The sequence below is a fragment of the Micropterus salmoides genome, unplaced genomic scaffold, assembly GCF_014851395.1.
Source record: "Micropterus salmoides isolate LMB-PRFRI ecotype aquatic unplaced genomic scaffold, ASM1485139v1 Ms_hic_scaffold_10, whole genome shotgun sequence".
NCBI lineage: Eukaryota > Metazoa > Chordata > Actinopteri > Centrarchiformes > Centrarchidae > Micropterus > Micropterus salmoides.
Genome location: NW_024040041.1, coordinates 31,849,024 through 31,872,095, shown reverse-complemented (window position 1 = coordinate 31,872,095; position 23,072 = coordinate 31,849,024). Strand labels below are relative to the sequence as shown.

The window sequence follows — 23,072 nt, the reverse complement described above, 5'->3', positions numbered from 1 at the left end:
TCTGATTGAACAAATCTACAGTGCAGTAATTGATGTAATTAAATAGCATTCTTTGAACCTGAAACTTATCTAATAGCGAGAGGAATTAGTTTTGGTATTACTTTATCACACATTTACATGAGCAGCTGGATAGCCTTTAAGTCAAAGCCTACAGAAGAACTCAGTCTGTGAATTCCCCCCCACGCAGCTTTGACATGTTTAAAAGATAACATTACAGTAACTTTTGTTCAAGGAGAAATGGATGAAGAGAATTTAAATTTCGCTTTTTTCATGTTAAAATCTTGGCTTCTTCGCTGGTTATTGACATAAGTCAAGTTATGCATACCCTGGCGGCTAAGCCTCCTTTGTCTTTCAATCCTATTGACGTCCCTGGGTTGTGCAATATCTCTCATTGTACATTGCAGGCTATTTGGGCCACGCAACATTTATTGTGGGGAATGCAGGCTGCATGAATTGTGCAATTAAAAAACATTTTTGCCATTGTGAGAAGGAATTATTGTGCATATTTATATAGGTACCTGTCTTATGTATGAGAGCATGTTGTGTTGCATGAGTGTGTGTTTTGAAATGTCTATTTTATTGCAGTTTTTGTGTTGATTTTGCAAAGCTGCAGTCCAAAACTAATTTCCCTATGGAGACAGTTAAGTATATTTATCTTATCTTTGAGTTTGGTTTAAATTATATTTGTAAATGTTAACGTATGTCAGAGAATTGCATACTTTATTTCAAATAAAAACCTGGTTGAGTCCTTCATCCACTACATTAAATAATGAAAGGATTTTCTGTGACATGATGGAATGAGTCACTGTGCTCACTGATCAGAGAACAGATTTTTTCACATCAGTTAAGGTCTTGCAAGGGACATTATAAGGTCTAGCTCCAAGTTGACTTGAAAATTATCTGCTCCTCTGATCTATCTGTCTAATATATCCACTTATCTCTGAATAGATATGAAGAGGTCTCTTTAAATAGCTTAAATTAAGGATCAATATACACAACAATACCCATACCCAAGTGACTTCTCACATTTCACATTCATGGTAATGTCATTTCTTGGTGGCTTTAAATTGCAGAATTAATGGACTTGAATTCTTGAATTGTGTTTTTGTCACATCAACTTAGTTTCTACAAACCGCACGTTCCTTTAAGTAACTTAATTAATGCCAAAACCTCCTTAAAAGTAGTTAAGGTTAACTTTAAACAACAGATACTTTCTAACAAAAGGAAAACACACACACACACACACACACACACACACCCACACACACACACACACACACACACACACACACACAAAAAGCTGCCTTTAATCTCATACACCTAATTTCTCAGTTTTATGGTTGAAGTTGTTTGGTGTCTTTAATAGTCACATCACACAATAAAACTAAATCTAATTATGAGTTATTAAACAGACTTCAATAGGTCTTTTTACATGAAGACAGGGCTTACCACTTCGGGAAATATATCAGTATCTCAAAATCTAGATCAACTTAAAACTAGTAAAAAATTAAAACTGGCTTGTCGATCAGAAGAACAAACTGCAGTTGTGGTAGGTATAGTTTCATAAAAAATCCGAATCACATTACACACAGTCTTGCAATAAATACAAACACGTTAAGAGATCAAATAGGCTGCACTTTAAGTTCAGAAGACTCAACAGGGAGGTTATGAAGATAATATAATTAACTGAGGTTGTGCTGATTCCTGGATGTTGAAACTTGAATGACAACTTTATAAGGAAAACCCCAAAGGTATGCAAAAAACAAAAAGGTCTCAGCAGGTCAATGCAAACAGGAAAGGACTGACAGAAATGATTTCCCACAACTGCTTCCTGAACGCATACACAATAATTACCTGCTATGATTAGATAATAGGTACATGTCTTTATTGTCACATGGACCACAATTGCAGTGAAGCAGTCATTGGAAATGTTGTGAATGTACGTTTTATTTATTTTTAATGAATCCAGGCAACGTTTTAAATCAGGCTAAATTAAGTCATGGGTTCAGTGCAAAAGTTTTTCTATCCCAATTCATTCATCAGAAAATAGTTGCTCCTCACTCAGATTTATCTCTTTAAACATTGATTCAGCGTGACAATTTGGTTTTGTATTTTTTATTGCTACAATTTGTAAAACGTTCAATTTGAATGCTGGATTTCAACTTACATGTGATACTTTTTCCTCTTAACAACTACTCTTACTTAATTAAAATATTCTACTTCCTCCTCATACAGCAGTCATCAGATCTCAAACATGATTGGTTCAGGTGTGTACAATGAGGAGTGTCCTTACCTTGTGTCAGGAGAGTCAGCAGCATCGCAGCACAGATCACTTTGTAGAAAGCCATAACTGTAAGTACAGATCATCAGATCTGCATCAGCATAAATACCCTTTTTCTCCTCTCCCTCTCTTTTCTTCCCTCCTCTTCTGTCTACTTCCAACACCCACATACATGTCCAATGACACGCCCAACACCTCACCTATCACCAGTTTCACAAACATCAAAAATGTCCCCTTTCTAAGGCAAGTATATTTACTCAAGTGCAATATTGGCGTACTTTACTTGTACTTTTTGTACTTACATTTATAGCAACTAGTAACTTTTTTAAATAAGATTAATAATAAGAAAGATTTTACATTAAAAACATGATAAAGCTTCAAAAATACAATGTGTCATTACAAATTCAACCTTTTTGTCATAATAATAATAAAGCTTTATTTGTGTAGAACTTTTCAATACAGGTAAGAAAGTTCTTTACAAGATTCAAAGTAAAACAAATCAAAATAATTTAAATAGGCATCACAGTGTAAAAGTGTTTTTGTTAAAATGTGTTTTAAGAAATGAGATTAAACTGGGGACACACTGTGAGCCTGAGGTCCTGGGGTAGATTGTTTCAGAGTGAAGAGGTCCTGGCTCATAGGAGGATCAAAGCTCAGAGATATAGGAAGGTGCCAGCCCATGCCGGGCCTTAAATCATTTAAAAATCAATCCTAAAAGAAACAGGCAGCCAATGCAAGGATGCTCTCTTTTGTCTAGTGACCCCACATTTCTCTGAGGCTCTGTTCACCTTCTCATATGGTTTCAAATGCAGTTTTTCACAATTGCTAAAACACTAAACCCCATTCTCTGAACCCAATGCACAGTGGCCTAAACCCACTTGTCAAATCAGTCACTCTTTTAGCAAAACATTTTAATCTGCACAGAAGTCTAATTGAATTAAATGTGAATACCATCATCATCGCCAGACGTCTTGTCTTACAGGTGTGACTAATGAATTTGTTTCCTCCATCAAGGCAGTTCATTTCTATTAAAATGAACTGAAATACACTTGTATCAAAAGTAAAAGTAATTGTTTTGCTGAACCATCCCATACATATTATTATTTATATTATATGGTTATTATCACTGCAAGTACTTGTATGGTCTTCCGACCACTCAAAGTGCTTTTACAGTATGTAACCCAATCACAACTATCATTACACCAATGGAGCGATTTCAGCTGGGGGAATCGAACCACAGATTATCCGATTAGCCTCCTGCTCTACCTCCACCCCTATTAATGTATTAGGATGTAAGCAGCATTTTAACTGCTATATATCCTTTTGGGTTGGACATTTCAAACAATGACACGTTTAATTTCTTCCATAGGATTCATCGTGAAGTTACAAAGGAAATATACATCACAGATCTGTTCTTGTTGGAGATGCAGAGCAGCTGAATTGTGCTGACTCACCTTTTATCTCTGTGCATCTACGCTGACAACTGGACCGAGACACTGATGAGTACTTCTGCCTGCTGAGGAATGATCTGGCAAAAACAGCCTCAGGCTTTCTGGCAAAAAATAAACTTGATTGGGAACAAGATGAACTAGTAAACAATGTCAACATTATAAAGGCCAGACGTCATGGTTTTTATTGCAATCTTTGTGCATCCATCACTTCAGGTATGTCTCTCAGCAGGGCTTTGTAAACGGCTCAGATTTCTTCATCTGACGAGACAAAGAGGTCAAAAAAAAAATCCATTACGTACGCCTGAATGACAGGTAGGTGACAGTCACAAGACCATGACTGCAAAGTTATCATCCCTGTGAAAGTTGCTGTTTTATTGTGTTTCAACATAGAATCAAAATAGATTCTGAAGAAGTGCCTAGATTCTTTAAGTAAAAGTATTTAAACACAATGTAAAACTACTCCATAGCAAGTCCCCGATTCAAAATCCTACTGGACTACTAAGTAAAAGTTCAGAAGTGTTATCAGTTTAACATTAAATTAAATTAACAAAACTAAAAGTACATGCCCACTGACGCCTTTTAATAATGTGTTACAGTTTTTTGATACAATGAACTTGTGTGATTTCTGTTAGCAGAGCACTATGTCACATTAAATGGGAAGATATTGTCTATGGCAGTACAAATGTCAGGAAATACAACCTTGTTTCCAAAAAGGTTGGAACACAAAATGTAGGAGTGCAGGTGGCTCACCCTCCTTATAGCTACCATAGGGAAGTGAGAAATTTTATTGTTGTTTGAGAATAATATGTCCATTTCAAATTAAATGCCAGGTTTCAACAGGGGCAACAAAAGACTTTAAAGCTGATGATACAAGGAGCAACTTTTAGAGCAATGGTGCTGGGCAATGTTGCTGTCAATGGAAATGAGTAGAAATTAGAACCTTAATCCCCTTCACCACTACGCCAACCGCCCCGCCCGCCGCTATCCATTCAAAACATAGTCAGGCTTGCCACCAGCAACATTACTATCTGTAACATTACTATCGGGCATTATGTTCCCAGTTTTGATCTCGGACGTCTGGTCACTTTATATCATATATCAGAATATTCTATTACTGTTAAGCCCACTATGAATATTACAGTTTTTCTCAATTGTTTACACACAAATTCTGGTACTTGAGACACAATGACCACAACATGTAACACATTCACCAACCCCCTGAACCAATTCTGCTAAACTACAAGCACAATTCCTGCTTTTGGCACAAGTTTCATGCAGAAAATATCTTGTTTTCACAAGGAACACACTGCCATTCAAATATGCACACTGACTCATCACAAGGGCAAACACCCGTCACACCGTTTTCCAATTAGCAATCAGAGCTTTAGCATAAAAGGCAACAGGTGAGCTCTTCAATGGAGCAATGGATGCCAACATTGGAAACAGAGGCAGAGCCAGACGAGGACGAGGACGGGGACGGGGACAGCCAAGGTCAAGGTCAAGGTCAAGGTCAAGGCCAAGGCCCGTAATCTCTGATGAGATCCGAGCCACTTTGGTTGATCATGTGGTCAACCATGGTCTAACAATGAGGGAGTCTGGGCAAAGAGTACTGCCAAATCTGAGCAGGTACCCTGTAGCATCCATTATCCGGACTTTCCGAAATGAGAATAGGTAAGAAATCTACTCTCACTAGCAAATTGCAGTACTGCATATCAATACAGTACTCAATGAGTACAGTAGTACAGTATTGCCTGTGGACTGTTCTGTAGGACTGTAAAAATACTGCAAGTGAGTCCCACAATTGATGCATACTCTCAACACTGTATACAGTAAATTATACATATTTCAATATTGTAATCATAATGATTGTGCTTCACAAGAGTGACCACTCCATGTCTATTTCTGATATTGTCATGTGTGTTTCAGAGAGTCCTTGAGCTAGAGGTGGCTGCGGTGGAGCACCAGTTCATCTTCACCATGCTACCCTTGGCCCCTACAACACCGCCCATCTGATCACATTCCTGGACACCCTACACAACACACTCATTCCACCAGATCAGATAAGATCGGGTAGACGGCCCAGAGCAGCTCATCTTGGGACAACGTAAGTTTCTACTGGGCTGCTCTGGTTCGTAACTGGTTCACTGCCCACCCACACTTTTTAGTTGTTTATCTCCCTCCATATTCTCCGTTCCTCAATCCTATTGAGGAATTTCTTTCTGCCTGGAGATGGAAAGTGTATGACTGAAATCCACAAACGCGTACCTGCCAAACAGATTACACTGAGTGGAGTGTGTGACCGGTTCAAGGCGGCGGCCCCACGGCTCGTCGCGCCAGTAGGCAGTAGCGGTCGATAGGGCGTCTATGTATATTATATCTATGCATGATTGGGTATAAAATTGTAATGCACAGGGGAGCCCCATAGATACGTTTTTTTTTTTTTTTTTAAGGCTAAAAGTAAGTGTATATTATTAACAGATTGACTTTGCTTGGACTTTAACAGTAAAGTCCAAGCATGGACCAGAAACTGGACTTTTAAGCAGGACATCAGTGTTCAAATGAAACAAAGTCCACAGTGAGCATTTACCTAAATTTACGCAAATAACTTTGCGTTAAGCCAAACCATGATGATTTTCTAAACCTAACCAAGTAGTTTTGTTGCCTAAACCTAAATAAGGAGTTTTGTTGCTTAAACCTAGCCAAGTACTTTATGTGCCAAAACATAACCAAATTGCAATGTTTCACAACGTTTTAGAAAATAAATAACATTCCATTCACAGTCCCTAGCAGTTTTATTTTAATTATTAAGCATATTTATTTATTTATATTTATTCTTGCTAATTTAAACAGATGTTGCATATTTGACAACTTGACAACAGAGCCCAACACTTCTAGAAACAATGCTCCAGGGCGTTCAATATTGACGGCAAGGGATTCTTGTCCACGAGTCCATATGTTGTGAGCTGGGAGGGAGAATATGTTGTTCTGATTTAAGATGGAGAGGGTCTTCCACTCTCTATCTCAATTTCTCAATAACACATTGCAGAGAATCTGGGGATTTCAGACTCTACGGTACATCATGTCATTGCAGTTTTTCTCGATTAATTAAACACATTTCTTGAAATTATGCCTCTTTCTCTCGAAACTCTAAACACAAATCTAAAACTTCTCATCCCATTCCCCAAACATCCTATTTTCAGGTCAAAATTAAGCTTTCCACGCAAAACCATTCAATCTTTCTGAAAAACCAAACTTTGCCCTAAGAGATAACACACAAGCTCTCAAAAACACACACACTACAACACAGTTTTACACACTGGTGAGATAAATTCAAAACAATACTACAAAAACTGGTTATAAGTAATGTTGCTTGTGGTTCTCCCCCTCAAAAACCTTTTCACATGATGACTACAAAGGCAATAACAAATGTAAACATTTGCACACATTTTTCTTCCTTATTCCTTAGTGTACTTTACAGTACAACACACCAAACAACAAATTATTCTGCCCCAGTGTCCTGTCTTTGGTCTGGGACAGGCCAGAGATTGTTGTCCTCCACCTCCTTCACCACCTATTCTTCCTCCCTCTACTTCCTCCACTTCCTTTCTCACCTCATCCTCCTCCCTACTCTTCCTCCCTCCTCAACTGCCCTACTCCTGCACCGCCTCCACCACCTCCTACTCTTCCTCCTGTCCCATCTCCTCCTCCAAAAGCCTGCTTATAGTTATAGTATAGTATATTTCACTGCATCAGAAATATTACTCTTAGGAACACACCAAAAAAATGTGAACACAGTGTTTTGCTGCCTCCAAATGCAAGTTGAAACTCTTATCATGCAAAGAAGGAACAGATCCAGAAACGCTGCCGCGTTCTGTGGGTCTGAGCTCATGTAAGATAGACTGAGACAAAGTGTTAAACTGTCCTGTAGTCTGACATGTCAAAATTTGAAATTCAATTTCAAAATCATAGATGCTGTGTCCTTGGGGCTAAAGAGGAGAGGTACCATCTGGCTTGTTATGAGTGCACAGTGTAAAAGCCCAGACCGTTCTCATCTCAAGGCATCCAATCCCGCTTTCAGAAAAATATAATACAAAATATAGTTATTTGACGCCAAAGGTACCCTTCATTGTCTCAAAGAGACGCTTCCGGATGCATCTCTATTAGACGCTCTGAGGTGTTACGTTCAGAATGGAAGTACTAGCTAGCTATGTTCATGTTAAAGATGTTGACAGACCCCTACCCTTTCCACAACCATCAGAAATGTTAGTACCTAAACCTAAATCACTGACTTTATGCATGTCGCCTCACGGCCGATGTGCTAGCATGCAGGGTTAGCCGGTGAGCTCTTTTGTGTTGTTGTGATGTAGCAAACGGTGGTGTTTCATACTGACGCTGAAGGGTACCTTTTTCGTAAAATACTTACGCTTTGTCACACTGTCTTAAAGCGTCAGATATGACACATCGAGATAAGAGTGTGTTGAAAATCCAGCATCTGTGATGGTATGGGGGTGCATTAGTGCACATGGCATGGGTAACCTGCACATTTGTGAAGGCATCATTAATGCCGAATGATAAATACAGGTATTGAAGCAACGTATGCTGCCAAGTACAAGACATCTTTTCAGGGAGGGCCTTGCTTATTTCAGCAAGACCATGCCAAACCACATTCTGCATGTGTATCAACAGCATGGCTCTGTAGTAAAAGAGCCGGGTGCTATGCCTGCAGTCCCAACTTCTCACCCACTGAAAATGTTTGGCGCATTGTTAAATGTAAACTACAACAAACTGTTGAAATGCTACACAAAGCAAGAATGGGAAAACATTCTGCCTTCCAGATTACAGCAGTTGCTCTCCTCAGTTTCCAGATGTTTAAAGTGTTAAAAGAAGAGGTAATTCATCAGAGTGGTAAACATAAGCTGTTGTGTTGTTGGCATCAAATTGAAAATGGGCATTTAATTATCCAAAAACTATCCTATTCCTCAGTTTCAATTTCAAATAGTTGGTCCATTCTCAATTAAGTATGTGGGGTTTTAGTACATTTTGTTTCTATTTACATTTTACACAGCGTGCTAACTTTTGTTGACGACATCTTAGTGATTCGATTAGAGCCCGGAATTCAGGCTGTGAGAAAGAAATATTTTAGATTGTAGATTCACTAACAAGTAGATTTCAGATGGTTTATTGCTTGTAATGGATCTGAGATGGGATTATATGAAAAGAACAGATTGAGTGTCCGGAGGGAGGACAGCAGGGATAGGATAGGGGGTCGAGGGATGAGCGGTAGGTCAAAGTGTGGTGGATGATGGGTTGAGGGGAAGACAGGTGAGGGATGAAGGGGTGAAAGATGCAGGAGTGAAGAGTAGACTGGTGTCTGCTGGCGAGAAAATGTGCGGGAACCGGTGGGAGTCGAGACTCTGAGTGGGGGAGCAGTCTCTTTGTTGGCAGATGTGCGTAACCTCCAAAAGAACTTCAGGTGGAAATGTGTGTGTGGGTGTCTCTGACGTTGTTTAGGTCATTGCGGATGTAAGTAAGGTGTACTAGTAAGGACCAGCGGCCAAGGATTTTAATTATGAAGGTGTTAGTGAAACCAGAAGAGTGTGGCTACTATCCCCATCTCTGTGACGAACAGAGGATCTTGGGGGGAAGCTTGGCTGGCTAGTCTCGAGTCCACATAGAGACATATAAGTTCATACGGACTGAGGTATGAACTATGTCGGAAGAGGTAGATGGGTTGTGGTAGACTGGACTAGTTGGTTTTGCCGTGTTTGAGGTGGTAAATGAGTGCGTCTGTGGAATGTATGGAAATCTTGGCAATTGTGGCATTTAGACTCGGATGGTAGTGGAGGTTGGAGGCAGTGAACTCTGAGCAGCACAAGAAGCCAAACAATGCTAGTAGAAACATGGATTCTATGACTCTGTCTGCGTATGGAGTGAGGTAACCCGGGTTAAGAGGTCTAAAGTGGGGGTCAGATGTTTTGGCAAGGGACGTGGTTCTGCCTTGTGGAGGCCTTTAGTTAGCATGCTAATGTAGTTGTGGGACAAAGCTAGGCAAGGTACCCCTATGGACAATTTGGTAAAGAAGTTAATTTCGCTGATGTAGACCTGTAAGGTGGAAGATTTAATCTCTCTTGATTGAAATGGGCAAAAGCGATGAAGCTTGAGTTCGAGCTCAGATTATGACATTGAGAGAAGGGAATAGTATGTTGTGGAAGGCATGAAAAGCTTTGAAGCAATTCCATCGCAAAGGTTGCAGTTTAAGGAGGGTCGCATTGGATCATGATAGAAACCGTTGCCGCAGCACCGCAAGGCTAGGTCTAGGATCAGCGGCTGGTGTTGGTTCTTTGGAGTGGTTAGGAAGTGGGTGTTTAAGTTCAAAAGGGCCAAGAGCAGTTTGCAGTTCTCTGGGAATGAGCGGGGTTATGTGAGGATGGATTAATCAGTGAAGGAGGTCAATATGGTTACCGGCGAGAATCTGTTGCCTGAGTGTGGGTGACACTGGGTGTGGTCAGGTTGGTGCCACGGGAGATGTTGTTGTGGCTAAGGTGCAGATGGAAGTGGAAAACCATTTGGAGCGGCTGTGGGTGGAGCTGTGTTGAAGAGGGGTGCATTAGAAGAGGGAAAAGACATTGGATGCATTTGGGATATGGAGAGGGGGAGGTGGGTAGGGTGAGGGGGGAAAAGAATAGACCGGAGGAAGAGTTTGCCCGATGATGTTGCAGTGGGTCACAAGTGTAGGTGCGGTCTTGAATGGCTGTAGTAGCCAGTGTCGAGTTGAACTGATGAGACAAAAGTAGATGGGATAGGAAAGGTAGGAACAAGGGAAGAAGAAAGGATGCTGGGATGGAGGGATGCATGTGCTTGGGTTGTTGAGAATTAGAAAAGGGATGAGAAAGAGGTTGGGGTGCATCAGGGTTTGATACAACATGGCCCTGGGGGCTGATGTGGAGAAGTGTTGCGCTTCTTTTGCAGTGGAAAGTGCCGCGGGGTCGTTTATGTTGCCCAGGAAGTATCGCTGGTGACCCGGAATTGCTGCTCTAGCTAAATACCAGTTAAATTTGTCATTATAGCGGACCACTGTCCGCTAAACACTTGTTCTTACAGTTATTCTTGCCTTAGCACTCACAGTTCTTTCCATCTTTTAGTGATTGCTGTTTAATCTCATAGTTGTTTACAAAGGTTTTGGTAGCTAGGTAGTATGTAGTAGTACTTTAGCTTAGCCGTTAGTGACTTTAGCTTAGCAGCTTGCGATGGCTTCTCCTTCTCCCTCTCCTACTTTCTCCTGCTAAGGTGTGTCAGATGTTCAGTTACTTCTCTGCCTCCATTAGCGGTAATGGTACGTGTAACAAGTGTAGTTTATTTGTAGACATGGAGGCGAGGCTCAGTGATTTAGAAGTCCGGCTCCGCACCTTGGTCTTTAGCTACTGTAGCTAGCCAGTCCCATGTAGTCGGTGCAGAACGGCATCTCCTGAGCATCCAGGAAAGGGTGGCTGGGTGACTGTCCAAAGGAGGAATAGTCATAAGCACCAACCTGTTCACGTTTCTAACAGATTTTCCCCACTCAGCGACACACCCGCTGAGAAACCAACTCTGATCATTGGCAGCTCCATTTTGAGAAACGTGAAGTTAGCGAAGCCAGCAGCCATAGTTAAGTGCATCCCTGGGGCCAGAGCGGGTGACATGGAGTCTTATTTGAAACTGCTGGCTAAGGATAAATGTAAATACAGTAAGATTGTTATTCACGTCGGCGGTAATGACTCCCGGTTAAGCCAATCGGAGGTCACTAAGATTAATGTTGAGTTGGTGTGTACATATGCAAAAACAATGTCGGACACCGTAGTTTTCTCTAAACCCCTGCCAAATCTGACCAGTGATGACATGTATAGCCGTATGTCGTCATTCCGCTGCTGGTTGTCGAGGTGTCCAGCAAACGATGTGGGCTTTGTAGATCATTGGCAAACTTTCTGGGGAAGACCTGGTCTGATTCGAAGAGACGGCATCCATCCACTCGGGAAGGAGCAGCTCTCATTTCTCGAAATATGTCAAAACTTATTAGTGGACCAAATCCATGACAACCCAGAGTTGAGACCAGGAGGCAGAGTCGCAGTCTAACACACTTCTCTGCCCTTCTATTTCAACAGTTACCCACCCTAAACCCTACGCAGAGTTGCAGTCTGGCCACTGGGCAAATTTTTTTATGTCTGTCTGATAGTGCTGTAGCTAAATTTAAGGATGCGATTCCATCAGCTCTAAATTCATTATCAAGTCAGAAAGTAACGGAGGACAAATTACACCTGACTCTGTAGCCCCTCTAAAAAAGAAAATACTAAAACAAAGACGGTTAGCTCCATGGTATAATACTGAAACTCGCACTCAAACTTGAGAGGAATTGGCGTTCCACCAAACTGGAAAACTCTCATTTAATTTGGCAAGATAGTCTTAAAACTTATAGGACGGCCCTCCGTAATGCCAGAACAGCGTACTACTCGTCATTAATAGAGGAAAATAGTAACAACCCCAGGTTTCTTTTCAGCACTGTAGTCAGGCTGACAGAGAGTCACAGCTCTATTGAGCCCAGTATTCCCATAGCCAAAGTTAGTCATGGAGATCCACAAGGATCTGTCCTCGGACCAATCCTCTTCACTTTATATATGCTTCCTTTAGGCAATATTATCAGGAAACATTCCATAAACTTTCATTGTTATGCAGATGATACTCAATTACATCTATCGATCAAGCCAGATGAAACTCATCAGTTAGTTAAACTTCAAATGTGCCTTCAGGATGTTAAAACCTGGATGACCTGTAATTTTCTGATGTTAAACTAGGATTAAACTGAAGTTATTGTTCTGGGGCCCAGGCACCTCCATGACGCATTATCTAAAGATATTGTTTCCCTTGATGGCATCGCCCTGGCCTCCAGCACCACTGTGAGGAGTTATCTTTGTTCAAGACATGTCGTTTAATTCTCACATTAAGCAAATTTCAAGGACCACCTTTTTTCACCTATGTAATATTGCGAAAATCAGGAACATCTTGTCTAAAAATGATGCAGAAAAACTAGACCATGCATTTGTTACTTGTAGGCTGGATTACTGCAACAAAAGTAAGTTTTTCCTTGCCTCTGTCGCCTAGTGCTTGCTCTTGGTGGGAACTGTTGGGTTTCTGTAAATATCATCACAGAGTATGGTCTAGACCTGCTTATTTATGAAAAGCGCTCTGAGATAACTGTTGTTGTGATTTAGCGCTATACAAATAAAATTGAATTGAATTAAATACATTTGTACAAAATACCACCTGATATTGATAGACCACACCTGTGAGTTGGTGACCACAGCAAAAATATATCACTGTCTACAACATAATCTTTTAAAATAATTTTTTTCTGAAAAATGGTACTTTCACCCCTGTTCTCCCCTAACTTGGCTCTGCAGCTCAGCAGAGCAGCAATGAAAAGCGTCTCCCTTGTCATGAGTTGTAGTTTTTGCCATTTGTTTCTGGTGTTCTTCTGTTTACCTGTTCTTCTCAGCAGTGTGTTTCGTGTCGTCAGCCTCACTCGTCGTCTCTCCCTGTTTCCCTGCCGTTATTGGATTTTGTATTTTGTATTTCTGTTGGACAGCCCTTGTTTTTGGACTCAGTCTATCAGCCACTCTGTTTGTAAGTGTGCTCGCTTTTTGTTATATTAAAACCACTGAAGTATACCTGCTCCACTCTGTGTCCTGCGTTTGGGTCCTCCAACCTGCTCCACCCTGCCTTCACCTCAAAACCATGACAGAATGACCCAACCAAATATGGACCCAGCGGACATTGTTAAATTGCCCAGCACCTGGGAGGAACTGGGGGTGCCTAAAGAGGAGCTAACAGCCGAGGAGCCGCAGTTTTTTGAGTTAATCTCAATTATGTGGAGAACGGACCCAGAAATGGCCCTGCTCATTGCCTCCTCCCGATGGAGAAGGACTTTTGAATTTGAGACTGTATCGAGACTTTGCTCTGCAACCTCCCCAGTGTGTGACTGCTAAGCCTGCTAGCCCCGAGCCCCGGCCTGCCGGCTGCACGCAGGGAAGCATCCACCCGTCCTGCCGGGCTAGCGCTGCCAGTCACCAGTCTGATCCCTGGCCTGCTAGCGCTGCTAGCCGCCAGCCTGATCCCTGGCCCGCTAGCGCTGCTGGCTCCAGGCTATATGTTCCCCAGCCTGCTAACCCCCTGCCTGCCCTCCCTGATTACCGGCCAGCTAGCGCAGCTAGCCTATGGCCTGATAGCCTGGAGGCTAGGCTTCCCCCGGTATTCTCCTTTGAAGGGAGTCGCCTGGCCATCTTTTCAGGTTCCCGTGGTGGTCATCGGAGGCGACCAGGTCACCAGCCAGCCTTATCACCAGCTGATTCCTGTTCCTAGTGCTCTGTCGGTGGTCCGACCGGCACCTGCTTCGCCGGTGGTCCGATCGACTTCTGGTCCCTCATCCGTGGTCCAACCAACACCAGTTTCGTTGGTGGCCCAGCCGACTCCCATTCCTTGTGCTCCGTCGGTGGTCCGACCGGCACCTGCTTTGCCGGTGGCCCAGCCGACTCCTGTTCCCCATGCTCCATCGATGGTCCGACCAACACCAGCTCCATTGGTGGCCCAGCCGACTCCTGTTCCCCATGCTCCGTCGGTGGTCCGACCAACACCAGCTTCGTTGGTGGCCCAGCCGACTCCTGTTCCCCATGCTCTGTCAGTGGTCCGACCAACACCAGCTCCGTTGTTGGCCCAGCCGACTCCTGTTCCCTCGTCCTGCTGTGTCTGAGTACAGCCTCATAGAAACACCATTAGACTGCATTAGTTTGAGTTAGGCGGACCTAATGAACTGGCAGTACGTAGCTGCTGCATTCATGCCTTCAAGTTCAGCTATATAAATGCAGGCATACTCAGGAAAACACACAAACACACACATTTTCTGTATATGTCTTTAATTTTGTAGATATCAACCAGAACTACTAATGACCAATAATAGTGTGCTGCTATTTAAAAAAATAAAATAAAACTGAGAACAGTAGCACACATGTGCTCAAAGCGTAAAGGAACAAGTAGGCCGAAAGGATTTCTACTATTATGACAAAAAGACAAAGGTGGAAGTTGTTCAGCACTTCACCTACAGCACAGTATTTCATTGCAAAGCTTGCCAAGACTTAAAACTGTCATTTATTTTTTAATAATATGCTGCAGATGATGAACAGGCTGATTATTGTCACTGTGTTCCTCAGACCTCATTATCTGTAGATCCATTTTTTTGTAACTACAACATAATGAGTGGCACTTGGGGATCCCATTGTACACTCATTCATAAAAATAATCTTCAGTTTGTTAAAATTATATATGAGATTTCACATATTTTGTAATTGTATTGAATACAAATCATAATAAAACAGATGCAGATATCCATATTATCCCTATAGCTTAATTTTACACCCTTGATTTTAGAGAGAAAGTAGTTAGCATCCAGAATCTCACACGCAGAGAAGAAGAGGAGATGGAAGAAGAAGAAGAGCAAGTGAGCAGGAGTGGTAGTGGGTATATTGGTGGCAGCTGTGCTGCTGCTGTTGTTTCAGTCTTGATTAGTGCTCTTGTTTCCAACTAACACTGCTGCCCGGAGCCAAGAGCCACCCTGCTCACACATCACTGGACCGCCAGAATCAGCCTGAACAAACAAGCAAGACAGATATGTTCAAGTAAGTTTCATGAAACTATAGAAAAAATGTGTTTTCTTTCAAATAATATTCTTTTTCCTTATTTTCACCAAATGTACTTTCTGAACCATATTTCCTTATGCCTTTAAGATATAATTTAACATTTTATGAACTATGTTTTTTCACTTTCTTGCTGAGAGGTACATTTGAAGTTCAATCCCTTTGTTTAGTAAATTTATGTGGATAATTTAACATCTGGCCAAGGGACACCAATTGTAAAATTGCCTTTTAGCTAAAACTTGCACATTTACAGTGATGTTAATCGATGTGGGTTGTACCTGAAAATAAACAGATTTATAAAATAAGGGAAATGTGAAGCTACAGCCAGAAGTCAGTTAGCTTAGCTTAGCTTAGCATTTAGACTGTAAACAAGCGAGTTCAACATACCCAGGATATGTTTTTGTCATCTGGCTTAACTAACCCTAACAATCACGATCGGGATAAGCGGTACCATGAAGCTGGTTATCAACTCAGTTAGTCAACCCAGGGTTTCCCAATTCAGCCGGGAGCGTGTTCACATAAAAGAGGTGGTGTTAGCAACAGATGACCAATCACAGACATGAACAAGTTCGCTGTCAGCAGAGCGTCATATTTTATGAACGAATACTGAACTGTAACACTACAGAAATACGGCAGTAACACACGCAGGGAGACAGAAAATCGCAGACAGTGTGAATGCCTAAATGAACTGCCGTTGACATAGTCTATAATATTGCGTTGATTGCTCCGGAGCAGGTCAGCCGTTCAGCATAAGTTACCATGGCGATCTACCCGGTAAGAGGTGAACCACCTTAGCTGGGACTGGAGCCAATCCCAGCTGACACTGGGCACAGTGTCGCCAGTCGATCGCAGGGCCACACATAGACAGACAACCAGTCACACTCACACCTAAGGACAATTTAGGGTCACCAATTAACCTAGCCTGTATGTCTTTGGACGGTGGGAGGAAGCCGGAGCACCCGGAGAGAACCCACACAGACACGGGGAGAACATGCAAACTCCACACAGAAAGGCCGAGGCAACTGGGGTTTGAACCCACGACCTTCTTGCTAACCACTGTAGCACCGTGCCGCCCCTGCGCAAATTTCTAAACAATCTAAATACTATCCTGATCATTAATTGTGCTTTTACGTAAAGAAAAATGTATAATTTTAAGGCAAGGCAAGTTTATTTAGATAGGATATTTCAGCAACAAGGCAATTCAAAGTGCTTTACATAAAACATAAAAGCAACAGACCTTATACAATTTTTAAAAAGTCAAGTATGATTTTACATGATAAATCTTGTTCACCCATAATTCTAATAGGATACAAATGATCAGGTTTTTCACCTTCAGTTGTTTGCGTTTTTGATTTCCCATCTCTCCCACCAGTCAAATCTCGTACGATATTTCCTCTTATTCACGAGTGTCACTGTTAATCCTGATTGACGATACTAGAGATTCTACTCGGCCCTGTTAAGACTTGGTCTGACTACTTATGAGAGGAGAAACCAGTTAAGTTAAAAAAGCAAGGAAATGTGGCTTTAAAGCTTTCCAGGGAGAGTTAAAATCAACATCTGGGCATGTCAGGTACTTACGTGGGGCTGTGGTTGTTAGGGTGAGAGTTGTTTAAATGGGGGTGGTTGGAGGTGCTGGCAAGCCAGGACAAGTGGCGTTGAGGTCACCGTCAGTCCCAGTGGACGTGAAGGTGAGGAAGCCTGGCTGGTTGCTGGTGATCTGGCTGTTGATCCAGGACTGATACTGGGACACTCGGGTGTAGACTCCTGGGAAATTAGGCTCGGCACAGCCTCTTCCAAAACTGACGACTCCCTCCTGGATCCAGCGACCGCTCTGCTTGCTCACCATCGGACCTCCTGAATCCCCCTTTAAAGAGACAAACATTTAGGAGAAGGAATCTTTGCTGGAGGTGAAATCTGACATGAACTCAGGCAAAAAATGATCACCTGACAGGAGTCCTTTCCTCCAGCACTTAACCCGGCGCACATCATGTTGCTTGTGATTGAGCCCACTCCGTAGTTACAGTTACACTGTCTGTTCCCCACAATCGGCAGCTGCACCTCCATCAGGTTTCCTGGGGAAGGAAGGTTCACTGAAGAGACACAAATTCAGTTTAGTAAACAACACAAGGGCTGAAATGTAAATGGTTTTACACAAAATTGCCATTTTAATTATTACATCAGTAGGCCTGTGGCACACCTCAAGTATTACCGGGTGCCTATGAATCAAGAAAACATTCTCACTACTTGTACTTAAAAGATCATGAAAGCTGTTTTACAAGGTCTTAGCCCATCAAAGGTATAATCAGTAATTCCAGCGTTGAACCAAAGAACACGTCCACCAACAAACTTAAAAAACACTTCCAGTACTTCAAATGTTAACATGTTTCTAAATATACTCTTAAGCTGTTACAGGCTTGTGTTAGCTACATAATATGTAATAATGTATAGTATAATGCAGTTTAATAATGATGCATTAAATACTGGTCACATTCTGAAATCTACAGCATAACCCAATGTATTTTTCTATTTCTAATAAATAAAATTCCAGAGAACATGCCAAATAGACTGTAATGTACATGGAAAAATGGAAATATACCTGACTTCACTTTGTTTTATTTTTGTTTTATAGCGTTAAAAAATGACATCTCATCATTATTATGATTAAATTTTATCAGATGATAAAAAAATTAAAAACATCATGGCATCGGCCATCTGCCACACTGCTCTCTAAATACTGGTATCAGGTGTTCAAAAATTCATATCGGTGCAGTGCAGAAATTCACCAACAAAGGCACCAAAGAAGAAGGATGGAAGGATGCTAGCAACCAGACATCGATATAAAGAATGCGTAAGTTAACGTTTTTTGGAGAATCTGTGTTGTAAATGATAAAGAATACACACAGTGTGATTTGGTGAGAAACTGTTGATGTAAACAAAACTTTTCTTTGTTGACAAGAAAACTCAACAGGTCACCTACGTATTGTGGGGTCACTGGGGTGTATAAAAGATTTAAACTTGTTTACAAAACTGTGTGCTTGCTAATGTCACAGACAGATCATGATAAAAGTAAAAGGTTTAGTTGCTACGCTGTGTAAAGAAGCAACAACATTTTTGCATCGAAATATCTGAGAAAACACAGATGTGCTTTCTGACCTACCTCCAGTTCCAACATCGCCCCAGCCGGTGACCCAGGAGAGAGTCCCCTTGTAGAAGGTGCTGCCTGTGGCTGCCAGGCAGACGGGCTGAATGTAGGTGGTGAAAATCACCGGTGAGGAGAGCTTCAGGAGGCAGATGTCGTTGTCAAAAGTTCGAGAGTTAAAGTTGGGATGAATGATGATCTGTGATACTGTCCGAGACACTTGATTGGGGTTTGATCCCTGTAGACTCTGGAGACCCAGAGACACAGTCACAGTGCTTGTGGTTATGCCTGTGCTGTAAGAGAAACAAAACAGTGCAAGGACATGAAAAGCAGAACTGTAGTAAAGAGGGCAGACAACCAGCCGAAAAGCAGCAATAAACAGCAGACATAAGAAAATAACTGTGGGAGAATGAAAAGGAGAAAAAGTCAAGTTAAATAAAAAACAACACAGCCCAGCCATGACAGCCGGAACAATAACAGTTCATTTAAATAGATAATGAAAAGCAAAACGAATAATGCAACTACCTGTTGACAACCGTGGACAACCTAAATTTGAGTGTGTGTGTACGTGTGTGTCCATGTATGTGTGTGTATGCGTCTGTGAGTGTGTGTGGAATGTAGTTGTTAGTGAGAGTGGGATGCCACAACAGCGCCACACCAGCCCCAGTGGCAAGCAGGCGAGAACAGAAAGGACCCAATACCACATGCCCCAGAGGGCCTCCGGTGAGGAGAGGAGACAATGGATCCCAGGCCCAGGGACATGCCACCCACCCAAGACATGAGCAAAAGCACCAGGCCCCAGGCCCCAGGCCTCCGGGTCCAGAGTATGTCCCCAAACCAGGGGAGCCGCCATAAAGCAGCCCAATGCGATACATTGGGTAGTGACAAGTATGTAAGAAGCGTGGACTCCTGTTATGTTCCCCCAGCATGCAGAGTGATGGAGAAACTGGGACGGGGTACCTTAGCCAAATTGATAGGTCTTCAGATATCTTCTGTCAGAACTTTTGGGCAGGTGTGCATAGCCACATAGCATGCATAGATGATCCCTGAGCAGTTCAGGCAGATGTTTGACTGAATAAGACTCATTCTGAACATCCTTTGTCCTGTATAGCGTGTTCTGTGGAGAGTTTCATAATGTGTAAGTTGTAGATTGGGATTTTTAGTCATTCTAAAAATATTAAAACATATTTGCGTCCAGAAGTTTTGGTCTGGACGAATGGATAGATCTGTCTCCCACTTAAAGAATGGAAGCAGGGGTGTTGCTAGACATAAAGCTCTGCTGGGGCACAGGCTCCCATAAATTTTTGAAAGTGATAAAATGTGCTAGTATTTGCTTTAAAAGCTTCCCTTACTTGTCCCGTTATTAATGGCACTGCCATGTCAGAAAGGGATTTGACCGGATCATAAGCACACAGACCTACGTGACTACCAGAGCCGGTCCTGATCTCCCTGGGACCTTAAAGAAATTCTGCGATGGGGCCCTCCTACCTGACTCGAGAGCCATGTAAACAATTTGCTATTTCTGCACAGTCAGACCTGACACAGCAGTACTCTCACTGATATCCTCCCTCCTTTAAAACAGTCTGTCTCTGTAATAAGTCTGAATGGAAACCTCTTCTAGAAAAATCCAGTGCTGGTTTGAATGGACTTCGCACTAATTCAGTACTCATAAAGTCTCTTAAGACTGGGCCAATCTACTGTTCCATTAGGGTCTGAGCTGCTTGTACCTAATGCTGGCTGTACATCAAGGGGCGTCACTTTGTGCTGGAAAGTGGGGAAATTTAAGGGCTCAGATTAGGGCTGCAGTGATACACTTGTTCTCGAAACGTGAACAAAACAAGAAGATATTAGAATATATTTACTACTGTGATATATTATTTGGGGGTAGAGAGATGATTTTGAGCATTAAGCACTTAATTTTCTACATTCTGGAGACATTTTCCAGACCAATTTATGGTTGAATTTATATATATATATATATATATATATATATATGTATACAACATTCAGGTGTAAGGTGTAATATAATGTAGGAATCAGCAACTTGTTTTTTTAGCTTAAGTTACAATGCATTCCTTTCTTTTTACAATGCATTGCATGTTTCTTATTGTGCAAATAAACCTTTCTCAAAGCATTTGTCATTTAACATTTGTTATTGCAAACAATTTATCAGAACCATTTTAACAAATGACAACTATGCTGTGCATCTACGGGTGTGCTAGTAGGCTACTGGCCGAGGCTACCTGTATTTCACCTGGGTCTGTGGGACCTGCTAAAGTGGTCTGTACTTGGTCTGTGCTCGTACTGGCTGAAGCTGGAGTTTGTGCTGGTACTAGCTGATGATCCAGCATCTACTGACAAACTAGAGCATAGCACTTGTAATTTATAGATAACAATACTTGCTAGATATTATATATATATTTTCAAATTTCAATACTATGTGACTTAACTGACTAAGTGATGTTTATTAATTACTGAGAGATGTGCATCTATATTGCCCAGTCTGCCCAGCTAATCAACATTTTAATAATCAATAGTCAATGTGAATTCACAGTTTTCGATCTTGCATTAGTACAGAGTTGTATCTAAACTTGACAGAGAGACAGATAATTAGTGTCTTGATGAGTTGCTATGAGGAGTGCCATCACACCTGTGTCTTGTCTGGACTCGACCCACTTATGTTTCTGTTGGAATGCCCAAGTTTAATTTCATGTACGCGTTCACGCACAACGCAGTTTTATTTTCCCAGATGCAGTTTATAAACACCGTGGCCGGTCGGCGGTAATCAACCGTAATAAAAAGTTGTAATTCAACATTGTTCAGACATAAAGTCTGGCAAGCAACCAAAACACAGACAGAGCAGGATGCACTTCCCAGCTGGGTTAGCAGGACAGACAGACAGATTCCCTGCAACTAACACAACTTACTGTTATCTGCTTACATCAGACTTTAATTCAAAGTGCTTTACATAAAACATAAAAGCAACAGGAAAATATAAAGTTTAAAAGCAACATAGGGAAATTGAAAAACTACACTTAAAAAAATAATAAAAGTTACAGTGCAGTGTACAATCAGGGTTAAAAGAGTAAAATGGAAAATAAAAACAGTGGTTGAGCAAATAATTGAGTTACAATTATTTTGAAAAGAGAATAAACAGAAGTGCACTTAATCTACTCTCTCTAACTAGTCTGTACTCGGGTGCATAGCAATCTTTGGGTCCACTTAAACTCCAAAAACCCTCGGACACTACAGAGAAACCAGGACATGTCTGTCCACAGGCCACTTTGATCCAGTTATACTCTGGACCCACCTGCGCATTTACAGGTGGACAGAGGTTCCTGCAAATCACTCAGGCGCGAGATTTAAGACCACTTCCTTCACTCTGTTCAATCTCACTCTCATTATTTTTTCACTCAGTTACCTACTCATTTCCCACTGTGTAAATATTTAATTAAAAGCAATGGAAAAAAGATAAAAACCAAAAAAAGAAAACAGGACAGTAAAAGTTACAGTGCAGTGTAAGTTATCAATCTATTAGTTAAAGGCAGCGGTAAAAAGAAAAATCTTAAATATTTAATGAAAAGCAATGGTAATAAATGTGGTCCCAGCTCTAACCAGGTCTTCCATGTGATCAGTGTTACTGATAAGAATGTCTGCTATCACTGGAGGTAGATCTAAATCCATTTTGTTATCCTTAAATCTCACCAGAATTATGGATTTAAATTGTTGATGATATTTAAGAAAAGTATAATTGCTAATTCCATATTGTGCCACTAGATCCTGGAATGGAATAAAGTTACTGCCCTGCATGACATGCTGTAGATGGGAATTAATTATTTCTTATTTTGGAGGATTTCGGGATTATTCCAGATTAGAGGAAGTCTGCATGTGATGGGTGAAGACCTAGAGATATTCCCGACAGGCTGCTGGGGAAGTTCTAAAGTTAATGCTTATAAAGCAGGTATGATGTTTGCTACTAGACCCTATGAATGGCATATTGGAAATTTTAATTTCCTTACAGATTTTTTCTTTTATGTCCATCCATGAGTGGTTCAGTGGGCTCGGATTGATCAATTTACAAATACATTGTAGTCTCTTGGCCAAGAAGTAAAGAAAAAGAAATGCCAGTTCTAAACCACCACAATCTTTTGCTTTTTGTAGAGTTTTTAAACTGATTTGTAGGGTTTATTTAAAATGTTAGATGTTTGAGTCCAGTGCCTTAAACCAGACAACAGAAGGTTGGGTGGGTAACATTGAAAACAGGTAATTGATTTTAGGTATACACCATCATTTGTATGGTGGCGACTCTTCCCATGACTGATTTGGGCAATGTTGTCCATCACAAGATGTCATCACACATTACAGGTAAAACTATGGATTTACTCAGGAACGTGCACAGGAATTTTGAAGGGCAGTTGCTCTGACCTGAAAAAAGGCACTAAACACAGTATCCAAAATGTATTAACAATATAAATGTCACCAAA

The 23,072-nt window shown here is 41.4% G+C and overlaps 1 protein-coding gene across 1 annotated transcript in view; it reads right to left on the bottom strand.

Moving 5' to 3' along the window:
• The window catches only part of LOC119896539 (transmembrane protease serine 9-like), a 115,646-nt gene that overhangs the window by 8,005 nt on the left and 84,569 nt on the right, over positions 1-23,072 (bottom strand). Inside the window, exons 8-12 of the mRNA XM_038710004.1 lie at positions 18,607-18,881; positions 17,394-17,539; positions 17,067-17,313; positions 5,199-5,226; positions 3,766-3,794 (exon numbers count right to left, since the gene is read on the bottom strand). Of these exons, the coding sequence (XP_038565932.1) occupies positions 3,766-3,794; positions 5,199-5,226; positions 17,067-17,313; positions 17,394-17,539; positions 18,607-18,881 (725 nt within the window). The remainder of the gene's footprint in view (positions 1-3,765; positions 3,795-5,198; positions 5,227-17,066; positions 17,314-17,393; positions 17,540-18,606; positions 18,882-23,072) is intronic.